General features: G+C 41.8%; 2 protein-coding genes across 2 annotated transcripts; one reads left to right on the plus strand and one right to left on the minus strand.

Annotated features, from left to right (window-relative positions):
* Window positions 1-7,679: 7,679 nt before the first annotated feature.
* mmd (monocyte to macrophage differentiation-associated) lies at window positions 7,680-12,366 on the plus strand. The gene is made up of 7 exons (XM_028412855.1): window positions 7,680-8,127; window positions 8,683-8,764; window positions 8,863-9,023; window positions 9,934-10,008; window positions 10,098-10,199; window positions 10,400-10,469; window positions 10,764-12,366. The coding sequence occupies exons 1-7, from the start codon at window positions 8,102-8,104 to the stop codon at window positions 10,965-10,967; spliced, it is 720 nt and encodes a 239-aa protein (XP_028268656.1). The 5' UTR covers window positions 7,680-8,101; the 3' UTR covers window positions 10,968-12,366.
* Window positions 12,367-16,132: 3,766 nt separating this feature from the next.
* hlfa (HLF transcription factor, PAR bZIP family member a) lies at window positions 16,133-23,427 on the minus strand. Its single transcript, XM_028411457.1, has 4 exons — window positions 23,059-23,427; window positions 21,876-22,235; window positions 16,899-17,101; window positions 16,133-16,417 (listed from the first exon to the last, which is right to left on the minus strand). Exons 1-4 carry the CDS (start codon window positions 23,171-23,173, stop codon window positions 16,202-16,204), a joined length of 894 nt encoding a protein of 297 aa, XP_028267258.1. The 5' UTR covers window positions 23,174-23,427; the 3' UTR covers window positions 16,133-16,201.
* Between the last annotated feature and the right edge of the window lie 235 nt (window positions 23,428-23,662).

Below are 23,662 nucleotides of genomic sequence, written 5' to 3' on the forward strand. Positions count from 1 at the left end.
TCCGTCTGTCTCCAGGTCCCACTGAAGCTGTCGGACTCCCTGGCACCAGAGTCTGGCGCTGGGGAAGATCTATCTCCAAGATATGAGCAGGGGAGAAACTCCACCCGAGAGGCCCAGTGTGTACACACACAAACACACACACACACACAGACAAACCTATTACATCCTCTGGGGCTAATCATTCCACAAACATCCCCAGGACAGAAACATGTCTCTTCCTCTGACATGGTTTTAGAGCTCAAATTTTTTCTTTCCTTTGACCTTATATTTTAAAAAATAAATAAATAAAATTCTGACTTGTTTTTATGGCAATTCATGAAACAGAAACATCCTATTACGCCTTAGAGCCCCTCTCAGGATATTGAACAATCCCAGGCTGCCAAGAGTAAAACTCTACTGAATCATTCTTTGAAAAAATTCACTTTATTTGCTTAATATTAGGGTGTAAAAATATAATTTTACTTTACAGCACAGTGTTTATATTTGCAAGACAGGGAAAGTACTGTGGATATTTTTATAGTAGCATACATCTGGTGCTATAAAATCATAAATTAGTAGCAGATCATGTCCAAGAGAATTTCCATATTGAAATTTACTGTTTGATTTCTCTGCTTCAAACAGTGCAAACAGACAGTTACATCACATAGCTCTTCTTTTGTGTCATCCCAGACGTGTAACATATCATCTGCAGCCTCTTTTATCATCATATATTATATTTATGAACCATTTATTATCCATGAAAGAGAATTATGTGGCTTGAATGATAAAGGGGTTAATTCAGATTTATGTCATGTGTTGCTGTTCTCAGTGTCCTGATCGTTCTCCAGTGAGATTGTGACATCCAGCGATGTGGAAATGACGCCTCCAGCACACACGCCACACTTTGACTTTTTCCAGATGCTAACTTCTGGAGCGGTGACGCACGGAGGGTCATCGTTTCACACAGATAGATGATTCCTCGGCCCTCAGTTTCCATCCTAAGGGACGAGGGAGGGTGGTGGGGAGGGAGCAGGATCGGGGTCAAGCCTTTCGCCTCTGGCATCGGTTTCCTGAGCATATAGAGGGATTACAAGAGAGGAATGAGGTCATCAGGCGCTGTGCAGATGTGTACATCTGTTGCTCACCCTCATGGTTACACCAGGGAGGCAGGAAACATCATGAGGTTGTCCTGCAGGAGAACTGGAGCGGATTAGTGCCTGATTTCACGCTCCCCCTGTTTATGTTGTGTGTAGCCAGTGAAGTTTTCATGTTTTATGAGCGAAGACAGAAACCTTTGTATACAAAAGTGCAAAATATGAAGTAAATACTGGAGGTATTTTCTTTTCTTAAGGCCAACATCTGCTGCTTCCAGTGTCTTAATGACTTGAGATGAATTAATTTTTTGCAGGATGCAAACTGAAAAAACATTTAACAGGTGAAGCAGATTTCAGAGTTTTAGACAGAAGAAGAAATTCTTCTCAAGACACAATTTGACCTTTGACCTCAGCTTTCAGTGGACCTAATGTTGAAGGAAATGCACATAAAACATTGTTTTTATGTCACAATTTCAGCACAAGTTTGTGCTACATTTTTCTTGTCTCCTCTTCTTCCTCTTCCTCTTCTCTGCTGCCCTCTGCTGTTCAGCCCTAATGAAAAAAAATCTGCACCACAACAGTTAAAAAAGAAACTTCCAAGTAAACTAGACTGTCATTCCTTTCCTCTGCACACATGCAGCATATTGTCATGTATTGGCACAGCTTTGCTTTTCCTACCAGTGATAATCCCATTTCCTGATTTCCTGATAGGTGACAAAGAGGAGGAGTCCGACAAACAGAGGACAAAGCGTGCCGTAATCTGTCTGGATTTAATGTTTGAGAAAATTAAATAGACATGTTTAAGAAAGTCTTCCACCCTCGCTCTGTCTGCCTGTGTGCTCACCAGTTAGCATCTTAGCATGTCCTGAGTGGCTTTTATTTACTGGTACTCTCCTGCCTCTATTTAGCCAGATGGCTTCCTCTGTCAATCCCCACTCACAATCAAGATTAAGATTACACCACACACACACACACACACGAACATGCACTCACATACGTCACATACACAGTAATTAAATGTTCACTTGCTCTCAGATGATGATGTAACACAGAGTCTGTCACAGATGCTGAACAAAGCTTGAGTTAATAAAGTCATGCATTGATCGCAGAAATTCCAGGTTAGAGGAGTGGTGCTGGATTAAAGTATTTTTACCGCAAAGCCACATATCCACGGCGCTCATCTGAAACACAGAGGTGGGAGAGAGAAGCGAGGTAGAGAGGATGGAGGGAGGGAGGGAGCGTGTGGGTGAGGGCGGCAGAGAGGACAGATTGAAGAGGATAGAGAGAAAGCCCTGCTGTCACCAGGCTTGTGTCTCACTCTGCACCGTTGATACCTTCTGCCTTCCTGTCCTCTGAGGTGCTGGTTCTTGGAGGCCTTCAGGGCCACCCAGCATGAAGCGAGCACCATGGGCTTTCTGGAAAACTACCAGGAGATTGATCCTGTCACTTTGAACCTTTGCATCCTCATCGCTAGCTACGTTATCTTACTCCTGGTCTTCCTGATATCTTGCATCATGTATGACTGCAGGGGCAAAGATCCCACCAAGGAGTACGCCCCGGATCCACAGCCGACTCAGTCTCCCATCAGGTTGGTGGTGATGCAGAGCTCTCCGGCCCCCGTGGGACGATGGGACACAGCAAACATGATCACAACCTATCACGAGCCATCACACTCGGACTTTAGGGAGAAGAAAAGCACGATGGTCTGAGTCGGACTCCACAGGACTTGTATATACTTTTTTTGTACATAATTTTCTTTTTGCATTTCTTTGTTCATTTTTTGTGTGTTTTTTTTTTTTGCGGGGACAATGCTAGGTTTTGACCTACACAGGATCGGGCTTGGACGGTAAGGGGAGAATGACATGTGCTGGTGTCTTTAAGTGCTGTGTACTGAAATCCCTCTTTATCTCAAGGCCCTCAAGCCAAAGCCTGCAGTCTGCTCTGCAAAGGAAATGTCACAACTGATAAAGCACAGGGAATAAAGAGGGCATTTCTGCTTGTGTTGTGTTGACAGACATTGTGGAAAGAGGGGTTTAACGATTAAGGTTAGTGTAAGGAAAACATAAGACAAACAAGTGCCTATGTGGAACACTAGGTGGACTTTACACCTGAAGACACATCCAGTATCTCCACTTTATTGAAATCAAAGGTATATTGCTCATCACTGGCTGCCATTCAGGGATTAATGTTCAATGTTTATTTAGGTCTGGACGAATTACACAACTCCAGGAAGTGTGATGGGTGCCAAGGAGGTAGACAGAAGCTCCTGACCTGCCAGGTCTAGATTCTTATTCTGATAAGTGTGTCTTTAATCACCACAGAAACACACACACACACTCACACACAACAGGAAGACACAACCTTCTAATCGAATCAGAGCTCCACCTGCAGGCCTCAGGAGTGTGTTTGTTCGTCCCAATTGTTTTGATAAGGCGCTCTTAAGATACAAGGAGTTTTCTTTGTTGCTTATATCAAGTGCAGATATGCTGCCTGAGGTCTATAGAGACAGGCAAACAAAGGAATAAAGCTCATGATAACAAGCCTTGATAAGGAAGTGGAGCACTGTTCAACTGACCATTGGTTATTGTTGTGATAACCTCAGGTGCATATTCTTCTTTTTAATGCTGCTTTGGATGCATTCACTTGTCATTCACTGTGTTCACCTTGCATGCAGCCTTGTGTTGGATTCTAAGGCAAGTCAGACTGAATACCTGTTTTGCCAGACCAGGGAGAGGGTCTGAATTGAATACATTTACCTGGTGCCTGGTTAGCCTAGCATGCTATTTCAGTAAATATCTGCTTTAACCACTACACTAAAACAAATGCATGCATAATAATAGTAATATTACATCAGACTTAGGATGCTGCTACAGTTTGGCCACAGGTAAAGCAGCAGGCCCTGTCCTTCGATTATTCAACACACTGATTACTGCGTCTGCCACATACACAGAAATAGATGTGAGAACTTTCACAGTGTAAAGCTCAGTGTAATCCTGCTGCTTCTGAGAAATGTGCAGTAAATGGATCTCATTCATAAAAGAACCTGTACAAATACATTATGTAACCTATTTTACCATTTTAAATGGCAATTAGAACCTATGTTTGTGAGCCAGATAAACAAGGAAACTACTTCATCCAGTGTGTTCATCACACATATAACTTAATGTAGTGAAACATTTTTCATTAAAGTTTTTCATATTTATATATTAAGATGTCAATCAAAGACCTTATTTGAAAGATGTGTTTGGGTACATTTGATGCTAGAATATGTTAGCACATAGCATGTGGCCCTGTCCTGATAAAGGTGAGACAAAGCATTGAAATATATAAGAAATATATACATATATATGTTCTGTAAATTTTATACCATGACAGGATTCCAATATTTATTTTAAATGGTTCCACACACACATTGGTCAGAAACAGCTGCAATACTGTGGATGTAGGGATCCTTTTGCTGCTACAGTGTCAGACATGTAAAACTAAATTGGAAAAAAAATATTAAAATCTGTAATGACGACCGCAAGAATGATTTTTAAACAAAGATTCTGATTGATTTGCTGTAGTACGATCAAAACATGTCTGCCTGTGAGGTGCGAGCGCAGTAATCCTCAGCTAGAAGCAGCACCATGTGTTCCAGCATGGAGAGGCTCAGCTGGTTAAGCTGTGTAAAACAGAAGCCACAAAGCTCCTCACATCAATGCTTAATTTTTTTCTCATGTTGTTGCACCGGTGTTGTCATAATGCAGGTAGTTATCTGTTCATCTAAATGTAAATAGGCACAGAAAGGAGCAATATTTATTAATAATAATAAATATACATATTTAAAGTGACAATTAGTCTTTATGTTGCTGCATCAATGTGATTTTTTTTATATATATATATATATATATATATATATATATATATATATATATATATATATTTATGAAAATACATGCCTACCATTAACTATTCGAAATGACCTGGAACCTGCTTTCTAGCATGAAACAGTAAACCAATTAGAAAGCTGTTTAACCCCACGTCACGTGCCTTTATAAAGCCTCTTTTATTCTAAAGGGCACTCCAACCTATAGTTCTGTCCTACAGAGACCAGGGTGGCTCCATTAAAAGCTCATTAACACTGTGTATTTGTGTTTACTTCTGCATGACATAATGTCAGAGTTATTAAGCTGAGAGGTGACGTTTGGAACAAGAAAACCAAGGGTCGGCCAATAGAGACAGCACACCTGACCTCTGACCCCTGCTTTATCAGTAAGAGTAGATGACCTTAGACGCACATTATAAATGTCATAAAGAAAAGAGTGCTGCTCCTTAAGAGCTTTCCTATAAATGCCAACTGAAACTTAAATCCCACAAAAACAGCTCGATCTGTCTGTCTCCAGGCCCACTCTTTAGAGTTTTCCACTCTTTAGTTTGCAAAATGAGACACGTAACCCCAAGCTGTTTTTCTTTCTGCCTCTGTAGCAGCACCCTGAATTGCTGAATTAGTCTACTGCTTCAAAAAAGCAATGTAACCAGTAGTGTGAAGAGGAAGGTAGTGAGGTAGAGAAAGTGAGTGCTGTGTACCGGCAAACAAAAGGCCGCACGGCTGCTGCAGGTGAGCTTTTATATCCTGTGTTTTAATGAGAAAACAAGGAACAGGTGTGCAGGACTTGAGGTGACTGGCAAAGCGTGGAAACTCCGTGGTGAACAGGAAGAGTCCACAAAAAATACCTTAGATGATGTTTTAAAAAAAGAAAAAGTCCCATGAGTGGTAAAAATAGAGCACAGTCATAGTCAATTTAAAGGGACAGTCTGTTGCTGGTTCGTTTGACAATGTTACATAAACCTGTGCTTTTAAGTAAAATATGAATGTATAAACAGGAGTTATGAAAATGTCCCAATAAGTCAACAAATAATCACATGTGCATGAAAAATATCTCTTTCTTTTATTTTTCATTCTTAAACTGGTCTTATGATAAATGACGCTGTGGTTCTGTGTAGTCATCAGGGCAGTTTTCAGATGTCTGTTGGGTGGAACTGCGAGGAATTAGGTGATGTCATGGAAGCGTATGTGCTAATAAAGGTACAACCTTTGAATACATTGCTGGAGGCAGTAGTGACAAATTCTCTAACCAGTGTGTGCATGTGATCTCAAAGAGGCCTCTGTGGTAGTAAATGTGATGCAACACGTCCTGCAAGGGAGAAAAAAACAGTCTCATAAGGCATGACTGCATCACCTGTTGTCAGTCATGTTGCATTGTGGGCAATGTAGGCAATGTGAATAAAAAGGACACTATGTGTAACTTTCTGACCCACACCTCTACTTTTTACCTTTACCTTGCATGTAAAAACAGAGAGACCAAAACAGGCTAAATATTGCGCTGTAGGTGTGAACTGATACTACTCTCATGTGTAAGCACAGGTTAAACACAAGTGAAACTCCATCCATCTACCACCCAACTGAAAAGGTGATCAGAGCAACTCAGACGCAAGTCAGACTGGGATTGTTTACAGCTGGGATGTCAGGAAGTCATCCTGAGCCGTTGTGACTCAGTGCCAACATGCCAACTCTTATGTCTGTACCACATTAGAGGTGTTAGCAAAGCAGCATGGGGGTAAAAACAGACTGGAGCCAGAAACAAGGAGACGCTGTCCCCTGACATATGGCCTCTGGCATTCTCCCCAACACAGACAATGCGCTCTTTCTTTTTATCTGGATCAATCCCATTCTTTCCTTTCAGTGGTGCAGTATATAGCTGCTACGTGTACCACAAAGGCCTGTGCACCTTTATTTAAAGGGTTTGTGCACTGTTTTATCTTTCAATATTGTTCAACCTAACCTAACTTCGCATTGTTATTTTGAGAGAAAACACACTCAGCTCTGAGTCCATGTCTCGTCACAGAGAACGCAGCTTGAACTTGATTAATCCAGAGGATTGCACTTCACTCCACGTCTTACATAAACACTCTGTTGTATCTAAGAACCACTGATGAAGTTACAGTGCTATTATGTAACTGGACTGTCACAGCCTGACAGTGTGTGTGCTGATTACTGCCTGGCCATGTGTCACACACACATAACACAGAGTACCCAATGGTGAACAGAGAACAAACAAAGTATGTGTATGAAATGAATTGAAAATGTATATGTGTAAATGTCCCTCCTTCCCAACATATTTATTCATTTATTAATAAATTTATTTTTTATAATATTTAGACATTTTATTTTATTTTTGTTGCCCTCCATACCATCAGGCATTAGTTAAAGTCTATTGGCCAATTATATATTAAATATTTTTTTATAAATGTTGCAAAAAAGAAACATAGAGAAATATATATATATATATATATATATATATATATATATATATATATATATATATATATATATATATATATATATATATATATATATATATAAACTGTGTTTTTATTTACATGTTTGTTTCTTTGCCATAAATGTCAACTCAATCTGTGTAATGTGGAGATCACATGACACCACCTTCCGAACATCTGATTGGCCTATGTTCCGGTCTTCTCGCTGCTTATTGGCTGACACTGCTATCATTCATTATCTCACCACTGGTTGGGCTGTGGGGCTCCAACAGAAATCATATTTTTTGGAGCAGCTCAGCGGGGGAGTAGCTGCTTATTGACCGGCGGGTCTGCCTGCTTAGTGTGTGTGTGCGTGTGTGTGTGTGTTTTCTTTCTATTTGCCTTGGCTGCTACTGCTGCTTATGGATATTTGTAGCTTAGAGGCGAGGGAGTGAGTCAGTATTTGCTGCAGAATGGTATTAAGAAAAAGGCTAAAATGGTGCCTTTGTAGCGGGAGTATTAATGTAACCGGTGCCTTGTAGCTGCTGTAGTGAAAGTTAGCTTATGAGTAGCATAACGTTAGCCGGGTAGCTAATGCTAGGCCTTCCGTTTCTTTTGGTTTGTTGGGACAGTTTACGGTTTTATTCTTCCCTTTGTAAAGCGAGCTTTAGTGGCTGCTTTGTTTGCCGGTTTGTTCCTTTGCTCCCTGCGGTGACTAAGGCTCTGAAATGAAGAGAATGAACAGCTTCCAGAGGTGGGTACAGAAAGCGGAAATCTCCCCATAAAAGGCTGTTTTGGTTTTGACAGGCAAAGACTGCTGATTTTATTGGCTCATCCATCCACACGTTATCGTTTTTTTTTCTTTTTTTATAGTGATATTTGACTGCAGGTGAATTAAGCGTGTTCTATGGGTCTGTTTTTGGAACAAAATTAGACATTTAAAGCATAATTTAAACTAAAACAACAAATAATATATTAACTGAAAGTGACAGATGAGATTTGTAGCTCTAGACCTAAAGTTTATGTATTGTAAGTGCAGTACAACAGTGTGTCTTTTGTTAAATAGCAGTTCTTATTTTGTAGTCTGTCAATGCCAATCCAGAATGTTACCCTCAGGGTTATTACTTTTTAATTAATTACTTTCTTATTTGATTTTACAACATTGTTATTACAGTGTTTAAATCACCTTTACCTCCAGTTCCTTCTTTCACATGGGCAGAATGATGCACTTGTTGCTGATAAGCTGAAGGATTTCCCTGAACCAGCCTGCCATCATTAGTAATGTTTTGTTTATATGTGTGTGTTTCAGGTTTATGAACAGACGGGCCACTGCTAACTGCCGCTATCAGCCCACCTGCTATGAGCACGCTGCAAACTGCTACACTCATGCGGTGAGTGGCTCTTTGTTTCCTAATAATCTCATATTAATCTGCCCTGATGAGTGTTTTTATGTGTATTTTGTGATTTTGTTTTTGTCTCATCTCTGTAGCTCCTCATTGTGCCGGCCTTTGTGGGCATGACATTGCTGCACTGTCTGTCGGACACCCGTTGGGAGAGGATCACAGCCTGGGTGTACGGCATGGGCCTGTGTGCCCTTTTCCTGGTCTCCACTGTGTTTCATATCATAACTTGGAAGAAGAGCCACATGAGGTGAGAGGAAGCAGCTCAAACGAGATCCTATAGGGAAATATAGCTATTATAAAGCAACACTGGCATGAGTCAAGCAGGTATTCCTTATGCGTCCTTATGCTTAAGTGTGCTGTATTCTAACTTTGAATGGTGCGATGTGTTACTCCATTCTTTACTGCCTTCTCTGGCTGGATTTAGTTATTTGGTTTCGTGCTTGTTGTTCCTGTTTCAAGCAACAGACTGACTCTTAACTTGATGATGTAAATGTTTTTTATTTTTATCAACAATATTAGCACTGCCTTAACATTTGTTCTTGTTGGTTGCACAACACTGGACTTTTACCTATCAAACAACCAATGTTGCCAGTTATGTTACCCAGGATATTGCCATGTTTGGAGTTCTAAAAGGAAGGAGGGACCCTAACACAGACAAACTAAAAAGAAAAGGCGAGCTAAGCAGTACAAAGTTCAAACAACACATCCAAAAAGAGAACCAAAGACCAACCAGAAATGAAGAACTATAAGGAGGCACACTAGAAACGCAGGAGCAAGCACAGGGGTAGCATCAGCATGTAGCAGCATGACGAGACTCAAACACACAAGAGGTAACAAGACACAGGTGACTATGATCAGGGCGGGGCAGGTAATCACAAATGGATGGAACACAAGAGGAAGTAAAGCAGACAGACGCACACAAGAACGCGTGCTTTTTCAAAATATGAGAGGAATCAAAATCACAGAGAAACAGGGAAACAAAGAATTACAATGAGCGCCAAGACAACAAAACAAGGGATCATAACAGATACTGTCGTCTGTACATTTGACTGTGGCTCTGCAAATATTGTATATTTGCATTTATCCTGCGCTGTGGTTAAAGTTTCCATGAAGCATATGTTTGAACATTAAAAATGATTGAACCCACTCTGTTTCAGGTCTGTGGAACAGTGTTTCCACATGTGTGACAGAGTGGTCATCTATTTCTTTATTGCTGCCTCCTACACACCTTGGTGAGTGTCAGACAGAAGAAAGTATATTCTCACTGGGACCAGTGTCGTACATGGAGGCTTAATTTGAATTTTTTTTCCCCTCATCTCAGGTTGAACCTGCGTGAGCTGGGCCCTCTAGCGGCACACATGCGCTGGTTTGTGTGGCTTATGGCTGCTGCTGGAACCATATATGTCTTCAACTATCATGAAAAGTCAGTTCATGTTTCAGCAAAGTTTGTTTTATTAATTATAACAATTGTTATAATAATATTTCCACTAATATATCTAATTATAGAATGTAAAGGAAGTGTCATTGAAAACGTCTCCCATTGTATGTTTTACGGCTGGACTCAGCATATGTTTGTTTTCACTGTTGCTGTCGACCCTGATTGTGTTTTCCTTGTGTTTGCAGGTATAAACTTGTCGAGCTGGCCTTCTATATAACGATGGGATTTTTTCCTGCATCAGTCGTGACGTCAATGGTAATGCAGTTTATTAATATATAAACTCACAGTTTATGACCTGAAGCTTCACATCATTCACTTTACTGCTGCAGCAGGGTGGAGGTTGTTCAGAGGGTGTGTGTGACTTCATAGCAAAATAAGCTGTCTTATCCTTACACTTAAAAATGTTTTTTGCACATTGTGAGGCTAAATCTGTTTCAGTGTCTGCTGCCCTCTTGTGGCAATGACAAATATAGCAGCTGAAAAGAAAACTTTCTGTGGATTTCTATGAGCTATGAATTCTCACGTTTCTTCAAATTATGTTTTTTGCAGAGCAACACTGAGGGACTACACGAGCTGGCCTGTGGAGGACTCATCTACTGCCTCGGTGTATTCTTCTTTAAGAGCGACGGCATCATCCCCTTCGCCCACGCCATCTGGCATGTGTTCGTGGCCTTGGCCGCAGCCGTGCACTACTACGCCATCTGGAAATACCTCTACAGGGCTCCCAGCGCTGATACCCTCTTTGAGTCATGACCACAGCCTGGGATTCTTTCCCCTCCCCTCTTAACATCTTCTCCCCCCTCTGGCGCTCTGGACCTGAGGCGCCTGCACACTGACTCCCTCAACTGCCCGCTGAAGCTGCAACGACAGCCGTAAAGTTTACGAAAATAACGACCAGGAATTGTTTACTGTTTTCTAACATGGAGGAGGAGGAGAACAGATTTCTCAACATCTTCCTGTTGGGGGGGGGGAAGCTACTTTCAAAGCTATTTTGTAGAAATTATAAATATATAAAAAAAAAACAATTGACAGTGAGGGAGGTACGGTATTTCGTCCTTTTACACTTGGTATTAACCTCAGCACATTCGTGTGAGTATTTGTGAAATTTGATAGCAGTCTTTTTGTATCACTTTAAGTGAGTCACATTCCACATTTTGGGGCTGTTGGAGCATTAGGAGCTGAAGCCGAGGTGCTAAAAAAAGCTCATTCCAGATGCTAGTGTTGATAGAATGGCTGGAATTCAGGAAAAACATGTTTTTAAATTTATTAATAAAAGAAGCCAAAGGTCTCAGATATGTTTGAATTTTGCCAAAGCAAAGTAGCTTAAAAATGGCAACGCTCAATTTAAATCATCAACAAGCAAGGTGTTAATCCAGCACCACATTCGATGCCAACGTTAATACCAAAAAAAAAAACACTGGAGTTTGAAGTGTTTGACGTCAGTATTTTCCCACTTTCTTATCTTATATTTCTTATCCAAATTTGCACTTTTCTGTGTTTGTACTCGCTTTGTTTCTGTGATCAGGTGTAGTCCTCAGTTTCACCTGTAAGCCCCACAGTGCCCTCTGCTGGCGGGCTCCTGGATGTGAAAGCTGTCAGCAGTGATACTGGGGAGGTGGGATTTGTGTTAATGAGCCAAACAATGGGAGAAAATCACTTCAGGCAGTATGATGATATGGAATATTTCCACTTTATTTAAAATGTGAACAGTGTGCTGTGTAGACCGTGTGTATGCACGACCTTTGTACTGTGGTCCAGTATTAACATTTCTGCTGTTTTTTGACTTGCACCATTAGGCCGAACTATTCTGTCTGTGTTCTGCAGTGGGTCTGATCACGTTTTTTGTAAATTTGCTTTTAACCATTCATACAGTTCCCTTTTCTGTTGCTCTCTTCTTAGCGGTTTATGGAGCTGTATGAATGCGTATTTTTTAATGGTGGCTCATGTCGATATGATTCCTTAACCACTCTGTTTTGTAATGTTTGTATATCTGTTCTTTGTTTTGTTCATTACATGATCCTGGCCTTTACAGGGTTAACAGAAAATTTGCTTCCTGTCTGTTCCATTGGCTGTTAATGGTGCTGCAGAACTATGAATGCTCCTCCACTATAAATATCACCTTTCTAATGTGACAATAAAAGACTAAAGTATGCGTTATTGTTACTTGAGTAAATGATAGAAACAAGATTTAACCCTTCATTGTCAAGCCCAGTCTTTTGTGTAACACATTCGGTCTGGACTGTCAGTTCAAATTACAAAAAATGCTTTTTGAAACAACTGGTATAAAACTTCAGTGAGTCTAAACAATTTACATACGTAACACCAAAACAAGGACAGCTTTTTAGCTTAGAAGAACTTTTGGTATCAAATATTTAAAAGTTTTTGTGATTTATTTTTTATATGAAGAGGAAAAATAAAGACAGCAGAAAAGAATCAGAATTTTTATTAGACACTACAAATTACAGAGACAGAGACTGAGGGCTGAACACAGCACGATTAAATGTTACGCATCCATTCCATGACAAAACAAGACCGAACACTCGTCTGTGTTGCACTTTTACACACTCAGTCTGTTGGTGTTGCCATGAATACAATGGTTACAAGTCTGTTGCAATGTCCAAAATATAAGAAATGAAAATAGTTGGCGAATATATATATATATATATATATATATATATATATATATATATATATATATATATTATATATATATAAATTTTGATGCACCAAGAAGCCCTTCAGTGCAGATCTGAACCTATCCGAGCGGCGCGGTGATGAAAACTTTACATTGCTGAGAGACTGGGGAACAGTCAGTGTATTCAAGGCACTGGAATAGACTCAGAATTATGGTTAACATTTCCGGGTGAGGTAGTGAATTCACTGGACAGTGAGGTAATTTTGGGATACACATGGAGTAATTATTGGCTTTTTCCTATACATATAATTATTTTTTTTTATATGTATGATTTCATTAAAATAAAATAAAAAAAGATCCTCCAGAGATCTGGGAGGCACCTTCCAGTCTTTACTCTTCAAACCCTGTTCACACTCAAGTGCGTCTGTGCAGATACAGGCGGAAAAAAGAGCTTCTAAAGCGCTGCAGTTTGAAAAGAAGAGGTTAGAAAATAAACTTTTAACATATTTTTTTTAGCACTCACTCCTTTCGGATTGGATCAAGTCCTGGACTGAGACTGGAATGTAAAAGTTTTGTTTTATTTTAAGCCAATATTGACGTTTCTGATTATGGTAAAAAAAAAAACAAAGAGGTCCTGAATACCAGTGATGAACTGAAATTCTGAACTTTAGTTATAACGAAGTGTTTAAAAATGAATCTGTAAACATTTTATAAATTAAAATGCAATAAGTTGATTAAACAAATCAAACTCTATTAATGCAGTATTTTTTTTTAAATGTTTATGAGAATTTAACTTTATCGTTTTTCCCCCATATATCACTTCTTTCTTTACAAAAAATAAAAGTTAGCACAGCTAGCCTGTCTGAACTGACCAGCTAAAAACAAAACAATCCAAACACTAGTAGAGAACATAACAATCATCAATAACATCAACTTAACAACCTCTCAAAGAAAGCAGATGAGTGTGACCCACTCATATAAAGAATTTCAATATCGGCATTCATGGGCTTTCGTACAAACGGTCAGAAACGTCAATATCAGCCTTAAAAATAGGTCGCATCTGCGTCTCGGACTGATTGGCAGAAAGCTTTTGCGGCCTGCGACGGCTCTACCCTGCAACACAGTCAACGTTATGGGGACTCCACTGTAAGCCTTCACTGAAGAGAGAGAATGAAAAATAAACAAAAGCTTCCCAGTGTCCATCACTCAGGTTCAGGGACACACTACAACTGGATTGGCTGTGGTAACCAACCAATCACACACACACACACACAGAGCAGCAATAGTAACCAGCTATAGATTTCCCTTCCTTCATAGTAACTTCATCCCATCAAATCAAAAAGCAACTGAACGCACAAGCTGCTATAGCGAAGAAGAAGAGCCTGTTACCGTATGACTTATTAAACATCACTTGGCGTCAGGGGGACACTAAACACAGAGAACAGAGAGTGTTTTCTCACCAGATGTGAGTTAATGTTTTAAAAAACGGGCAAGTACATTCTGTCTTCTGGACCGCATTCTCACCATCTGCTTCTGTTGTGTTACATGTGATTTAAATGAGGCTAAAGATGCAGGAGTGCTGCCATCATAACAACGGTGCTAACGGTTACAATAATGCCCGGGAGTTCTTTTTTGTTTTTTGTTGTGTGTGTGTGTGTGGGGGGGGGGGCTGCTGAATGTTCACAAATCTCTTTAAAACTACCACACCTTACTTAATATAGAATAGCAAAATACCACTATATGCATTAGACTTTGAGTTATATACTTGTATTCTTTAATAATTATCTGGATCTTGTGCCTTTAAAATACATAGTTCCGGAAAAATACTGTACAAAAAGAACATAGGTTTATATATAAACATATCTCTTGTAACCAATATATCATCTCTGTTTGGTCTGCAGTAAACAAGCTGATCAGGTTAACCACAGTATTGGACAACACCATCCAACTCATTTTTTTTGTGTGTGTCACCATCTTTTACATTCATACAGCCATCTTTAAAAAGAAGGCAGACATAGAGCTACGAAGAGGGACTACAGACATCTGTACTGATTTTCTAAAATAAAAACACTCACATTAATCATGCTAGGTGAAACAGAAGCAAAAAGAATTATAGACAACGTTTGCAAAAAGAAAAGAAAACAGAAAAAAATAAGCAAATAAGCTTTTCGTTCTGTGAAAGAAATCATGCTTAAATCAGAACTCAAGGAAGAGGTTAAACAACAACAAGAGTAATAATACTAACAACACTATCAACAGAATATATATATATATGTGTATGTATATATGTTTTCATACACACATATATAAATATATATATATATATATATATATATATATATATATATATATATATATATATTTATATATAACATAACAACAATCTTCCATCTGAGAAATAAAAGGTAGATAAATATGAGGCGGAGGAAATTTTTGAGCGAGTGGAAACATTGCACCGGATCAGATTGTGAGACACGCATTTTAGTGCAGAGGTTAACTAAGGATGACTCAGTTAACAGAGGTGAGCTAGGATGCGAGACAGAGGTTGTAATCTGTAAAGTGGGGTAGAAGGGAAATAGGTTAGGTAGTCGTTTCAGTGGATATAAGGAAATTATTGCTTAGTGTCCGAGGGATGAAGGAGCAAAGAAACGAACAAAAGGAAAAAGAAAACAGCAACACCATGCTGTAAATGTGCAGGGTAGGGGGGTGGAATCTGAGTGTAGAAGCCAAAGTGGAGTTGCCCAAATGAAGATTTAAAAGCAACAAGTTAGGGGTGGGTAGGAGCACGCTCAAGGACACGTCACAGAGAGAGGAAGGGGGGAGACGACAGTTTTCAGTCCTGATTTCACGTATAAAATTGGTATGAAAGTGAACAGCGAACAGCATGGCATCGTTTCTCCAAAGTGGAAGGGGGTGTAGGGGGGGGGGGGGGGGGGGGGGGACTCGGCGGGTGGGTTGGCTCATAACTCCTCACAGTACATTAAAGTGGGAAGTATGCATGTGTAAATGTGTATATGTTTATATATTTAGTCAAACAACAAAAAAAATATAAGAAGGAACAGACAAATTGATAGAAGTCAAAATGACAGTTATAACACAAGAATCATACAGGTGTGTGTGTGTGTGTGTGTGTGTGTGTGTGGGAGGAGGAGGAGGAGGGGGAGAAGGTGAAGGTGAAGGTGGGCGGAGCAAGAGAAGGTCGGGGATGGTGGAGGGGAGGGGGTGCCACCAAAAGACACATTGTCCTTCAAAACCCAAAGGGAAGTGGAGGTTTTTTTTGGGGGGGGGGGGTGGGTGGGTGTCAGGAGGAGGAGGTGGTGGAGGATGGGTTGAGAAGTTGGGGTTCTGGGGCTCATAGGGGCCCGTGTCGGGCCTCGTATTTGCCCAGAATGTTCTTGCAGCGGCCCAGCTCCTTCCTCAAGTCTGCGACCTCCATGCGGAGAGCGGCGTTCTCCTTCTCCAGGAAGGAGGCCCGGATGGCGATCTGGTTCTCCTTCAGCCGCCGGGCGTCCCGTGATCGCTTGGCTGCCATGTTGTTCTTTCTGCGCCGGGCCCAGTACTTATCGTCCTGTGAGGGAGAAACAGCCAAGTGTCAAAAACACCTCATCAAGTGATCATGCTGATTGAATTCACAGTCTTGTTATGAAATATTTTCCAACCAGGTTTTCCTCTTTTTCTACAAGATGTCGGGAAACATTTATATGGAAATATGTTCAGTTTTACTTTAATTCTTGGTGTTGGTCACTTGTTCTTTGACTTGACATCCTCTGTATTATTATACATTTAGCATGTATTCTGATTTTTTATATGGCAAAACTCCATGTGTAGCCACTTCTTTCACTCTCAGTGTCTGAGAATGCAGCTTGTTTGTTGTAGTCCAGGATTCTCCCTGCCCACAGGGTTTAACTTGCCTTAGACCCTCACCTGCTTACATAATAACACACCCCCTCAGCCAGAACAGGACATCCTTTTTACCACACACACACATACACACTCCTCTTACAGCCCCCCCCCCAACCCTAGATTACACTCCCAGAGCAGCAGGTCACCTTCAGGTCCTCAGGAATGAAGACCTTGCGGGCTTTTTTGATCATGGGCTGCGGCTTTAGCTCCTCGGCAGAGAATTTGCGTTTCCTGGGGTCGAACATCTCCTGCCCAGGCACGCTGGACAGAGCCAGGTCTGCTGGGTCGGGGTCATAGGTCACCGGCACCTGAATGGACTCAGGGTCAATGGGGCTGGGGGTGTCCCGTGCTGAGGAGAACAAGAAAAATTCAAACACATTAGCTGCATGCTTGTGCACAGAGGCTTCTGGTTTAAGTGTTATAAATTACAAAAACAGTTGAAAACCTCTGGAGATGGGTGAAGTCAACAAACTGTAAGCAGCTCTTTTCCGGCACCAGCAGCAGACTTTCACCTCAGGTTTAATGTTCCTTCTATACAGACATGTCCGAGACCTGATCCTGGACTGTTTTAAACAACTGCCTCATCTGACCAGCAGGTGGTGCCATCGCACAAGCTTTAAAAACACAAGCGCTGCTATCTCCAAGCCATCAGCAGCTACTGTCAGCTGATCTTCAACCAGCACATTTTGTCTTCAAGTGTCTGTCCTCAGTGAGCTGCTGTCTGTCTTGACGTCTACCTGTATGTTGTGCAAAGCTCTTCTGACTGAGCTGAGGCTGTGGATGGACTGCTAGAGGGGGTGGTCCAGTTCATTAGCACGCCTAAATGAAAGAATTACCCTTTGATTCATTACATTATTTGTGACAACAACAACAGCTCAGAGTATGGCTGTAAGTGCAGCAGGCTGCTGATACTCAGCTCGTACATCATGACCCAAATTTTTGTTCTTGTGAGCCTGCCAGCCAGCCAATGGTGCTGACCTTTGGCCAGGGTGTACACAGTCACACTGCTTTCTGCTTTTGATTGCAGTGAGGAGATTTGAGAAGGGGCCATTGGATTAGCTCAGACTGCTCTCCCTAAAAAAAAAAACAACAGGAACAAACCGGATGTTTGTGTTCAGTCTGTACATCAGGAGGCGTCGTCCTACCCCAGAGGAAGTGCTTGGCTTCATCACAGAGACATGAAAACCACATGCGTGTGGCACGCTGCCTCAGATTGTTCAGATAAACCGGAGAAAAACAATGTTTTAGTGCCAACACTGAAACCTGTGTGTTAAAAAAAAAACTACGCAGGACCGTTAAAACAGCTAATTATCACCTTGTAATACTGAGCGGAAATGTGGAAAAACTGTGAAAACACAACAGCTTTCCCAGACATACGCTTTGGATACAGATGCTGATGTTGCATCCTGAGGAATGGATAAAAACATTTCACTCTTTTTTATGTCAGGGAGAATTCTACTTAGAGCTTGCCCAAGCAAATGCAGTTTAATGCAGGGATTTAATTAAAGTACACACATTGACCATGTCTGAAACCTCTCCACCACATTTACACTGCAGGTGTAATACACCTATAATCTACAACAGAAATAGCCCAAACATAACCTCCTACCATTCACAAAGGGGACACCGCCAAAGAGCAAGCTGCTTACTAACTAAAACGGGTTTCTGTCAGGACTGTACTCCAGGCTGCAAATAGCTGGCCTTGCCCTAATCACCTTTACAAGTCATTCTGATCTGCTAATTAGCAACGTTACAACACAGTTGGAGAACAAGCTCGTTCGTTGACCTGCAATGTCCTCAGTGAGTGGATGACACATTACAGGGGAGAAGAAGTTGTCGAATGTACATTCACAGGAGCAGGAAATCTAAAATTAACAAACTAGGAAAGGTAGTCCAGACCTGACCTACAAAGGGCTGCGTAAAAAAGCGCCGGCACACAGGACTCCTGATGACATACCTGTGGAAGCTGTGCTCTAATTGGACATGACAGTGTTTTATCTGTTTACACATGTTCTGGTTACAGGTTGGTGTCACGCTAGCTGATCATATCGAAGTCACTGTGAGTGTTATCCTGTAGTTATGTGCGTGATAACCTGCAATCAGAGATAAGCTCAGCAATTGGTCATATCAGTGTGCAGGGACAGAGCTGCTAAACTCTGACCTGGGTGTAGCACGGACCAACAACACTTACTTCTTCAAAAACAATTAATCTTTGTGAATGAGGGTCAAGAGAGAACCCTCACTCCTACAAAGCACTCATTCAGGACAAGCTGATCCTTCTTACAGGCCGCATGATGATGATCATTTAAGAGCAGTAGTAATTGGCTACTAAACCAACAGGAACAATAAAATTATATAAATCATTTTCTGAGCCCAATAAGTACATGATTTATGATGATGATTAATGACCTACTGGTGCTTCTTTGACACTAAATGGTTTGTACATGTTGACAGATGCATGGATTCCACCTTTTGCTCCTCAACTTTGCAGATTTGTCTCTAGACTCTGGACTAATACATTGGAATGCACTACAACACACCCTTTGACCCGTCCTTCATCCGACTTCCCCTTTGGTCTCTGCCAGCAGCACACCAGGGTCCACCTCCTGAACTAAGCCTGATACAGACCGCCAACGTCTGCGTCTGTTGTCACTGCTGGGGGAAAACAATTGTTTTTTTTTCATTTCTTTTGCGATAACACCTGTTATCAGCTGCCTGCTGCAGGTATTGCTTGCAAACATAGCACAGGCAGAGAGGCAGCATGGTTGTTGTGGGTGGTGGTAGTAGTGGTGATGGTGAGGCTGGTTAGACGAGACGAGACTCTCTGAGGTGGAACAATATTGCGTGCACGTGACAAAAGCACACCCGAGTCCATGTGATCTCGGCAGGGTACAGCCTGTGCTTTGGCACCAAGTCCAAGCTGTGTCGGAGCCGAGCCCGGAGAGGGAGGGAGAGGAAGACTGGACGGGAAGTGGAGAGTGTTGAAGGGAGAGAACGGGGAGGGGAGGGGTGAAAGTGAGAGTGAGTGAGCGAGGGAGGGAGGGAGGACAGAAGAGAAGCAAGCAGGTTTATGCCGTGACAAGCTCCTGTTTGCAACTCCGCGCGGCACACGGCGCCTGCATGTGTCAGTCACATGGCCCGGCACACTGCAGGAAACTCCAGCCGCGTTCACGTGAGGGGTAAATGTGAAGACGCACACACGCAAACAGACCACACACACACACACACACGTATTGCCTCTGGACATACGCACATGTGCACCATCATAGCTGGAATAAACTGTACTGTACACAGATGCACCTCCTCTGGAGCATCCATTTATCTCTGGCTGTGCTGTTCTCAGGTTCAAGCAACAAGTCTCGTGCACACTCTCCCCTCACAGAAACGGACACTGTTAGGCTGGAACACTGTATTGTAAATTTTGTCATGTTCATGAGACATTTTATTATTTGATGAATTTATTTTGTTTATAAGGTGAATAATAATAAATTGCTCAACTTGTTTGTCGATCTATAAAAAAACAAATGTGATCATCTCTGAATTTTGAGCGTTTTGCAACAGTTTTAGATCAAATTAATTAGTGAACAAAAAATATCAGTCTGGTATGTGCTGACATATTTGAGAGGCAATGTTAGCTCAGCCCGCTTATCTTCTTATCAGGATATTTAGTACATATATAATAATTGTTATTTTACATGTTTTTTTCATTTTAGTGTAACATTTACACTTTGTAAATATTAATTAAGCACATCACTGGCTGTGGTTGTTGTCGTATGTTTTGTGCTTATCTGTAAATTACATCTGAGTCAAGTGCATAATCATATGCATTTACCATTAATGCATTAATACAGTGGGGCTCAGGTAACACTATGTTTACAATACATCATCACAGTTTCTTCATTCCTTATCTTCCAGCTAGGAGACACAACACACTGAAAGATGGAAGCGCTTGCTAGATGGCGACACCCTCCGCTGCACAAATCTCCAAACATCACACCCACATTTGGTACAAACAGCCCCCCCCCCCTGAATTAATGTGAGTCATTCAGGAGAATGCTCACCCAAAACAGCAGTAGACACTTCAAAGTATTTAGGCTGACATATATTGGCTGGTGGAGTATTCTGCTGCTCTGGTCAAAATCAATGACCATTCATCCTCTATTAAGATTCAAAGTCTCTGATCATCAATGAGGTCAATACACCACTGCACAGAAGGATAATCTGCCTCAGTCTCACACTGCAGGTCTTGTGATTTAAACGTATGACTCACAGAGCAATTAATACAGTCTGTCAGGCTTTCATTCTTTTCCCCCAGAGCCCCACCTCCTCAGCATTTACAGGTAAAAAAGGCATAAACAGCAACACTGCAACTGTTTATCAGTCACAGACTGTCAGATCTCCTGCCAGGAGACTTTGTGTGTGAAGTTTGGATGAGAAACACACCTCCAGTGTGGTGGATCAGTTTCACGTTGTTTTGTGTTTACGGTAAAGGTCGACCCTTTAAAATGATATAAAGCATTCTGGTGTCGAGTGAATTGAAAATTTAAGATTCTTTGAAATTAAATCAGCCACCCTGAACAGCCAACCAGAGCAGCTTCTTAATCCCACATGTGAAGTAACTTTTAAGTAACTTCCAAACACTGCAGGCAAGCATTAAAATGGGAGCCAACTTATAGACCTTTATGACCACAGCACAACAAACAGGCCTGTGCTCTGCTAACCAGAGGTATATATATAGGAAACTGTGCCTCTTTTTTAGACTTGAGCCTGATTAGCTTGCACTTTTGGACTCCAAAGTCTATTGTGGGGTTGTAAAACTGAAGTATGTCAGAGTGCATCCAACCTGTAGCTCTAACCGGAGAGGATTAGCATCAGGAGCTAAATGAGACACAGATCTAAAATAGCAATACGAGGCGATACCTTCAGGGACTCCAGAGGAGCTTGTTCTATCACAGCATCTCAGGGATAGTGGATACTCTAATCATGTGTAGCAGGTGAGCAAAAAACAACAACATTTATCATCCTCCTCTGACACTGAGAACGTGAGCAAAAAGCACATGAGTGCACATGACCTCGCGTGCAGGTGTGCTCTCAGGTGCACATCAGTAGCATGTGCTTCCTACCTGCTGTGGTGGGGCTGTGGAGGCAGGGCTGAGGCGCCATGCCTGTGTGGACCGAGGTGGTGGCGCGGCTGCTGAGGTCCACAACAGAGGGTGTGGGAGGGGCTGGTGGCGGGGCCTGCTGCAGAGGGGCCTGTGGTGGTTGTGCCGACTGCTGGGTCTGGTCACTCTGGGCTGTGTTGGCGGGGATGCCGTTTTCTGACAGGAACTCCTCCAGGTCCATGTACTCCAGCTGAAAGTTGTCCCCGTCATACGGCAGGGTCTTGTCCCAGAGGGTCGGCCCGAGGAAGGCCGACTGTGGGTGGTTGGCCGCGCTGCTCTCATCGTCCAGCTTCTTCTCTTTCTCCTTGTCTTTCCCAAATGCTGCAAAGTGTGTGGAGGAGATTCATGGGTCATTACATTAATATAAACAGAATGTATGTGTGGGATTTCAGCTTAAACAGTATGATTAGCATAAGGTAAAATTCTAATATTTTAATTTTACTAGTACCATCAAATAAGATTTTCAAAATGTGTCATATTACAGAGCAAAATCTGTTTTTAAACACCAAAGCGATTCAAAAACTGCAAAACAAATTGGGATGTTGTGCTGTTTTTTGTGTGGACTGACCCTTTAAAGTTTAAAAACTAGGTCTCCATTCATGTTCAGATAACGTGACGACACTCAATACATTGAAGAAAGCGCTGACAGCATCCACAAACAGCTACAGGAAAGAAAAGACGCCCTCTGTCGACAGCTAACGGCATAGTATAAATCCCATTGACAACAAGCGGTTTTAAAGGGTATAAACGGCGCCTCCACTCTAAAAACAGCGCAGTCAAAACAACAACAATAAAAATAACACATGCAAATTAAGTCCGTTTAAGCTCATTTAGATCATACGTTTAAGCTGAAAACGTGTTTAAGTTTAACCTGTGTGTCAACTTAATTTTAACCGAGACAAGCAGCTTTCTGGTGTCATTATTTCTGTCATTCTCAGACCAATAAGAATAAACTGTTTGGTTTTCAACAAAGATTGCAAAATGCTGAGAGGAGTCACTCCTGATGGATTTGCTTAATCTATGTCCTTCACTCGTTCTATCTGTCAAATCTGCGTATGTCCACAGAATTACAATACACCAGCACATCGGAAACCCGTGTGTGTGTGTCTGTGTGTGTGTGTGCATGTCAAGTTTTGAAATGTACCTTCATCGTGATGGAAAGGCAGCTTCAGCGGGTTTTCCAGCAGGGATTTGAGTACGCCGTGAGTCGGCGGCAGGAAAGTTGGGTTTATAGGAAGAGGTCTGGCCATTTTCTCCATATGTCTTGAAGGGCAAGTGAAGAAGAAAGCTCGCAAAGACTTAAATTTCCCCCCCTAAACAAAAAACGCGACCGAACTCGCTAGCTTGCCCGTGGAGGTCCGCGCTGAAACGCCGGGGCTCGCAGGGAGAGAAGACGGGGCTCCGCGCAGCAGCAGGACGGTGAGCGGCTGGCTGTCTGTCGTCGAGGCTGGCTGGCAAATAGCTGGAGGAGGAGGGCGGAGGGAGCGGAGCTTTGTCGGAGCTTCAGCACTCCTCCATCCATGTGCGGAGACGGACGCCGGTGACGTCAAAGCATCGGGAGGGCGGGTACCGCGGTGCGTTCAAACGCGGGCGGAAAAAACAACACCTTCACGTATCATAGCGGCAGCCGCTTCAAAGACGCTCGGAAATATGACTTTCATATTTTTGAGGCGAACAATTCATTAAAACGCCCTATTAAACGTACAATATTTCTAATGAATCCCACTTAAAGTAAAAAAACAAAACAA

Source organism: Parambassis ranga, chromosome 8 (assembly GCF_900634625.1).
Source record: "Parambassis ranga chromosome 8, fParRan2.1, whole genome shotgun sequence".
Classification (NCBI taxonomy): domain Eukaryota; kingdom Metazoa; phylum Chordata; class Actinopteri; family Ambassidae; genus Parambassis; species Parambassis ranga.

Coding starts and splice junctions, on each gene's coding strand:
- hlfa (XM_028411457.1), bottom strand. CDS start 23,173: ATGGAGAAAATGGCCAGACCTCTTCCTATAAACCCAACTTTCCTGCCG. Junction 17,102..21,875: donor CCACAGCCCCACCACAGCAG/GTAGGAAGCACA, acceptor TGTTCTCCTCAG/CACGGGACACCCCCAGCCCC. Junction 16,418..16,898: donor TCATTCCTGAGGACCTGAAG/GTGACCTGCTGC, acceptor TCTCCCTCACAG/GACGATAAGTACTGGGCCCG.
- mmd (XM_028412855.1), top strand. CDS start 8,102: ATGAAGAGAATGAACAGCTTCCAGAG. Junction 8,128..8,682: donor AGAATGAACAGCTTCCAGAG/GTGGGTACAGAA, acceptor TGTGTGTTTCAG/GTTTATGAACAGACGGGCCA. Junction 10,009..10,097: donor GCTGCCTCCTACACACCTTG/GTGAGTGTCAGA, acceptor CCCTCATCTCAG/GTTGAACCTGCGTGAGCTGG.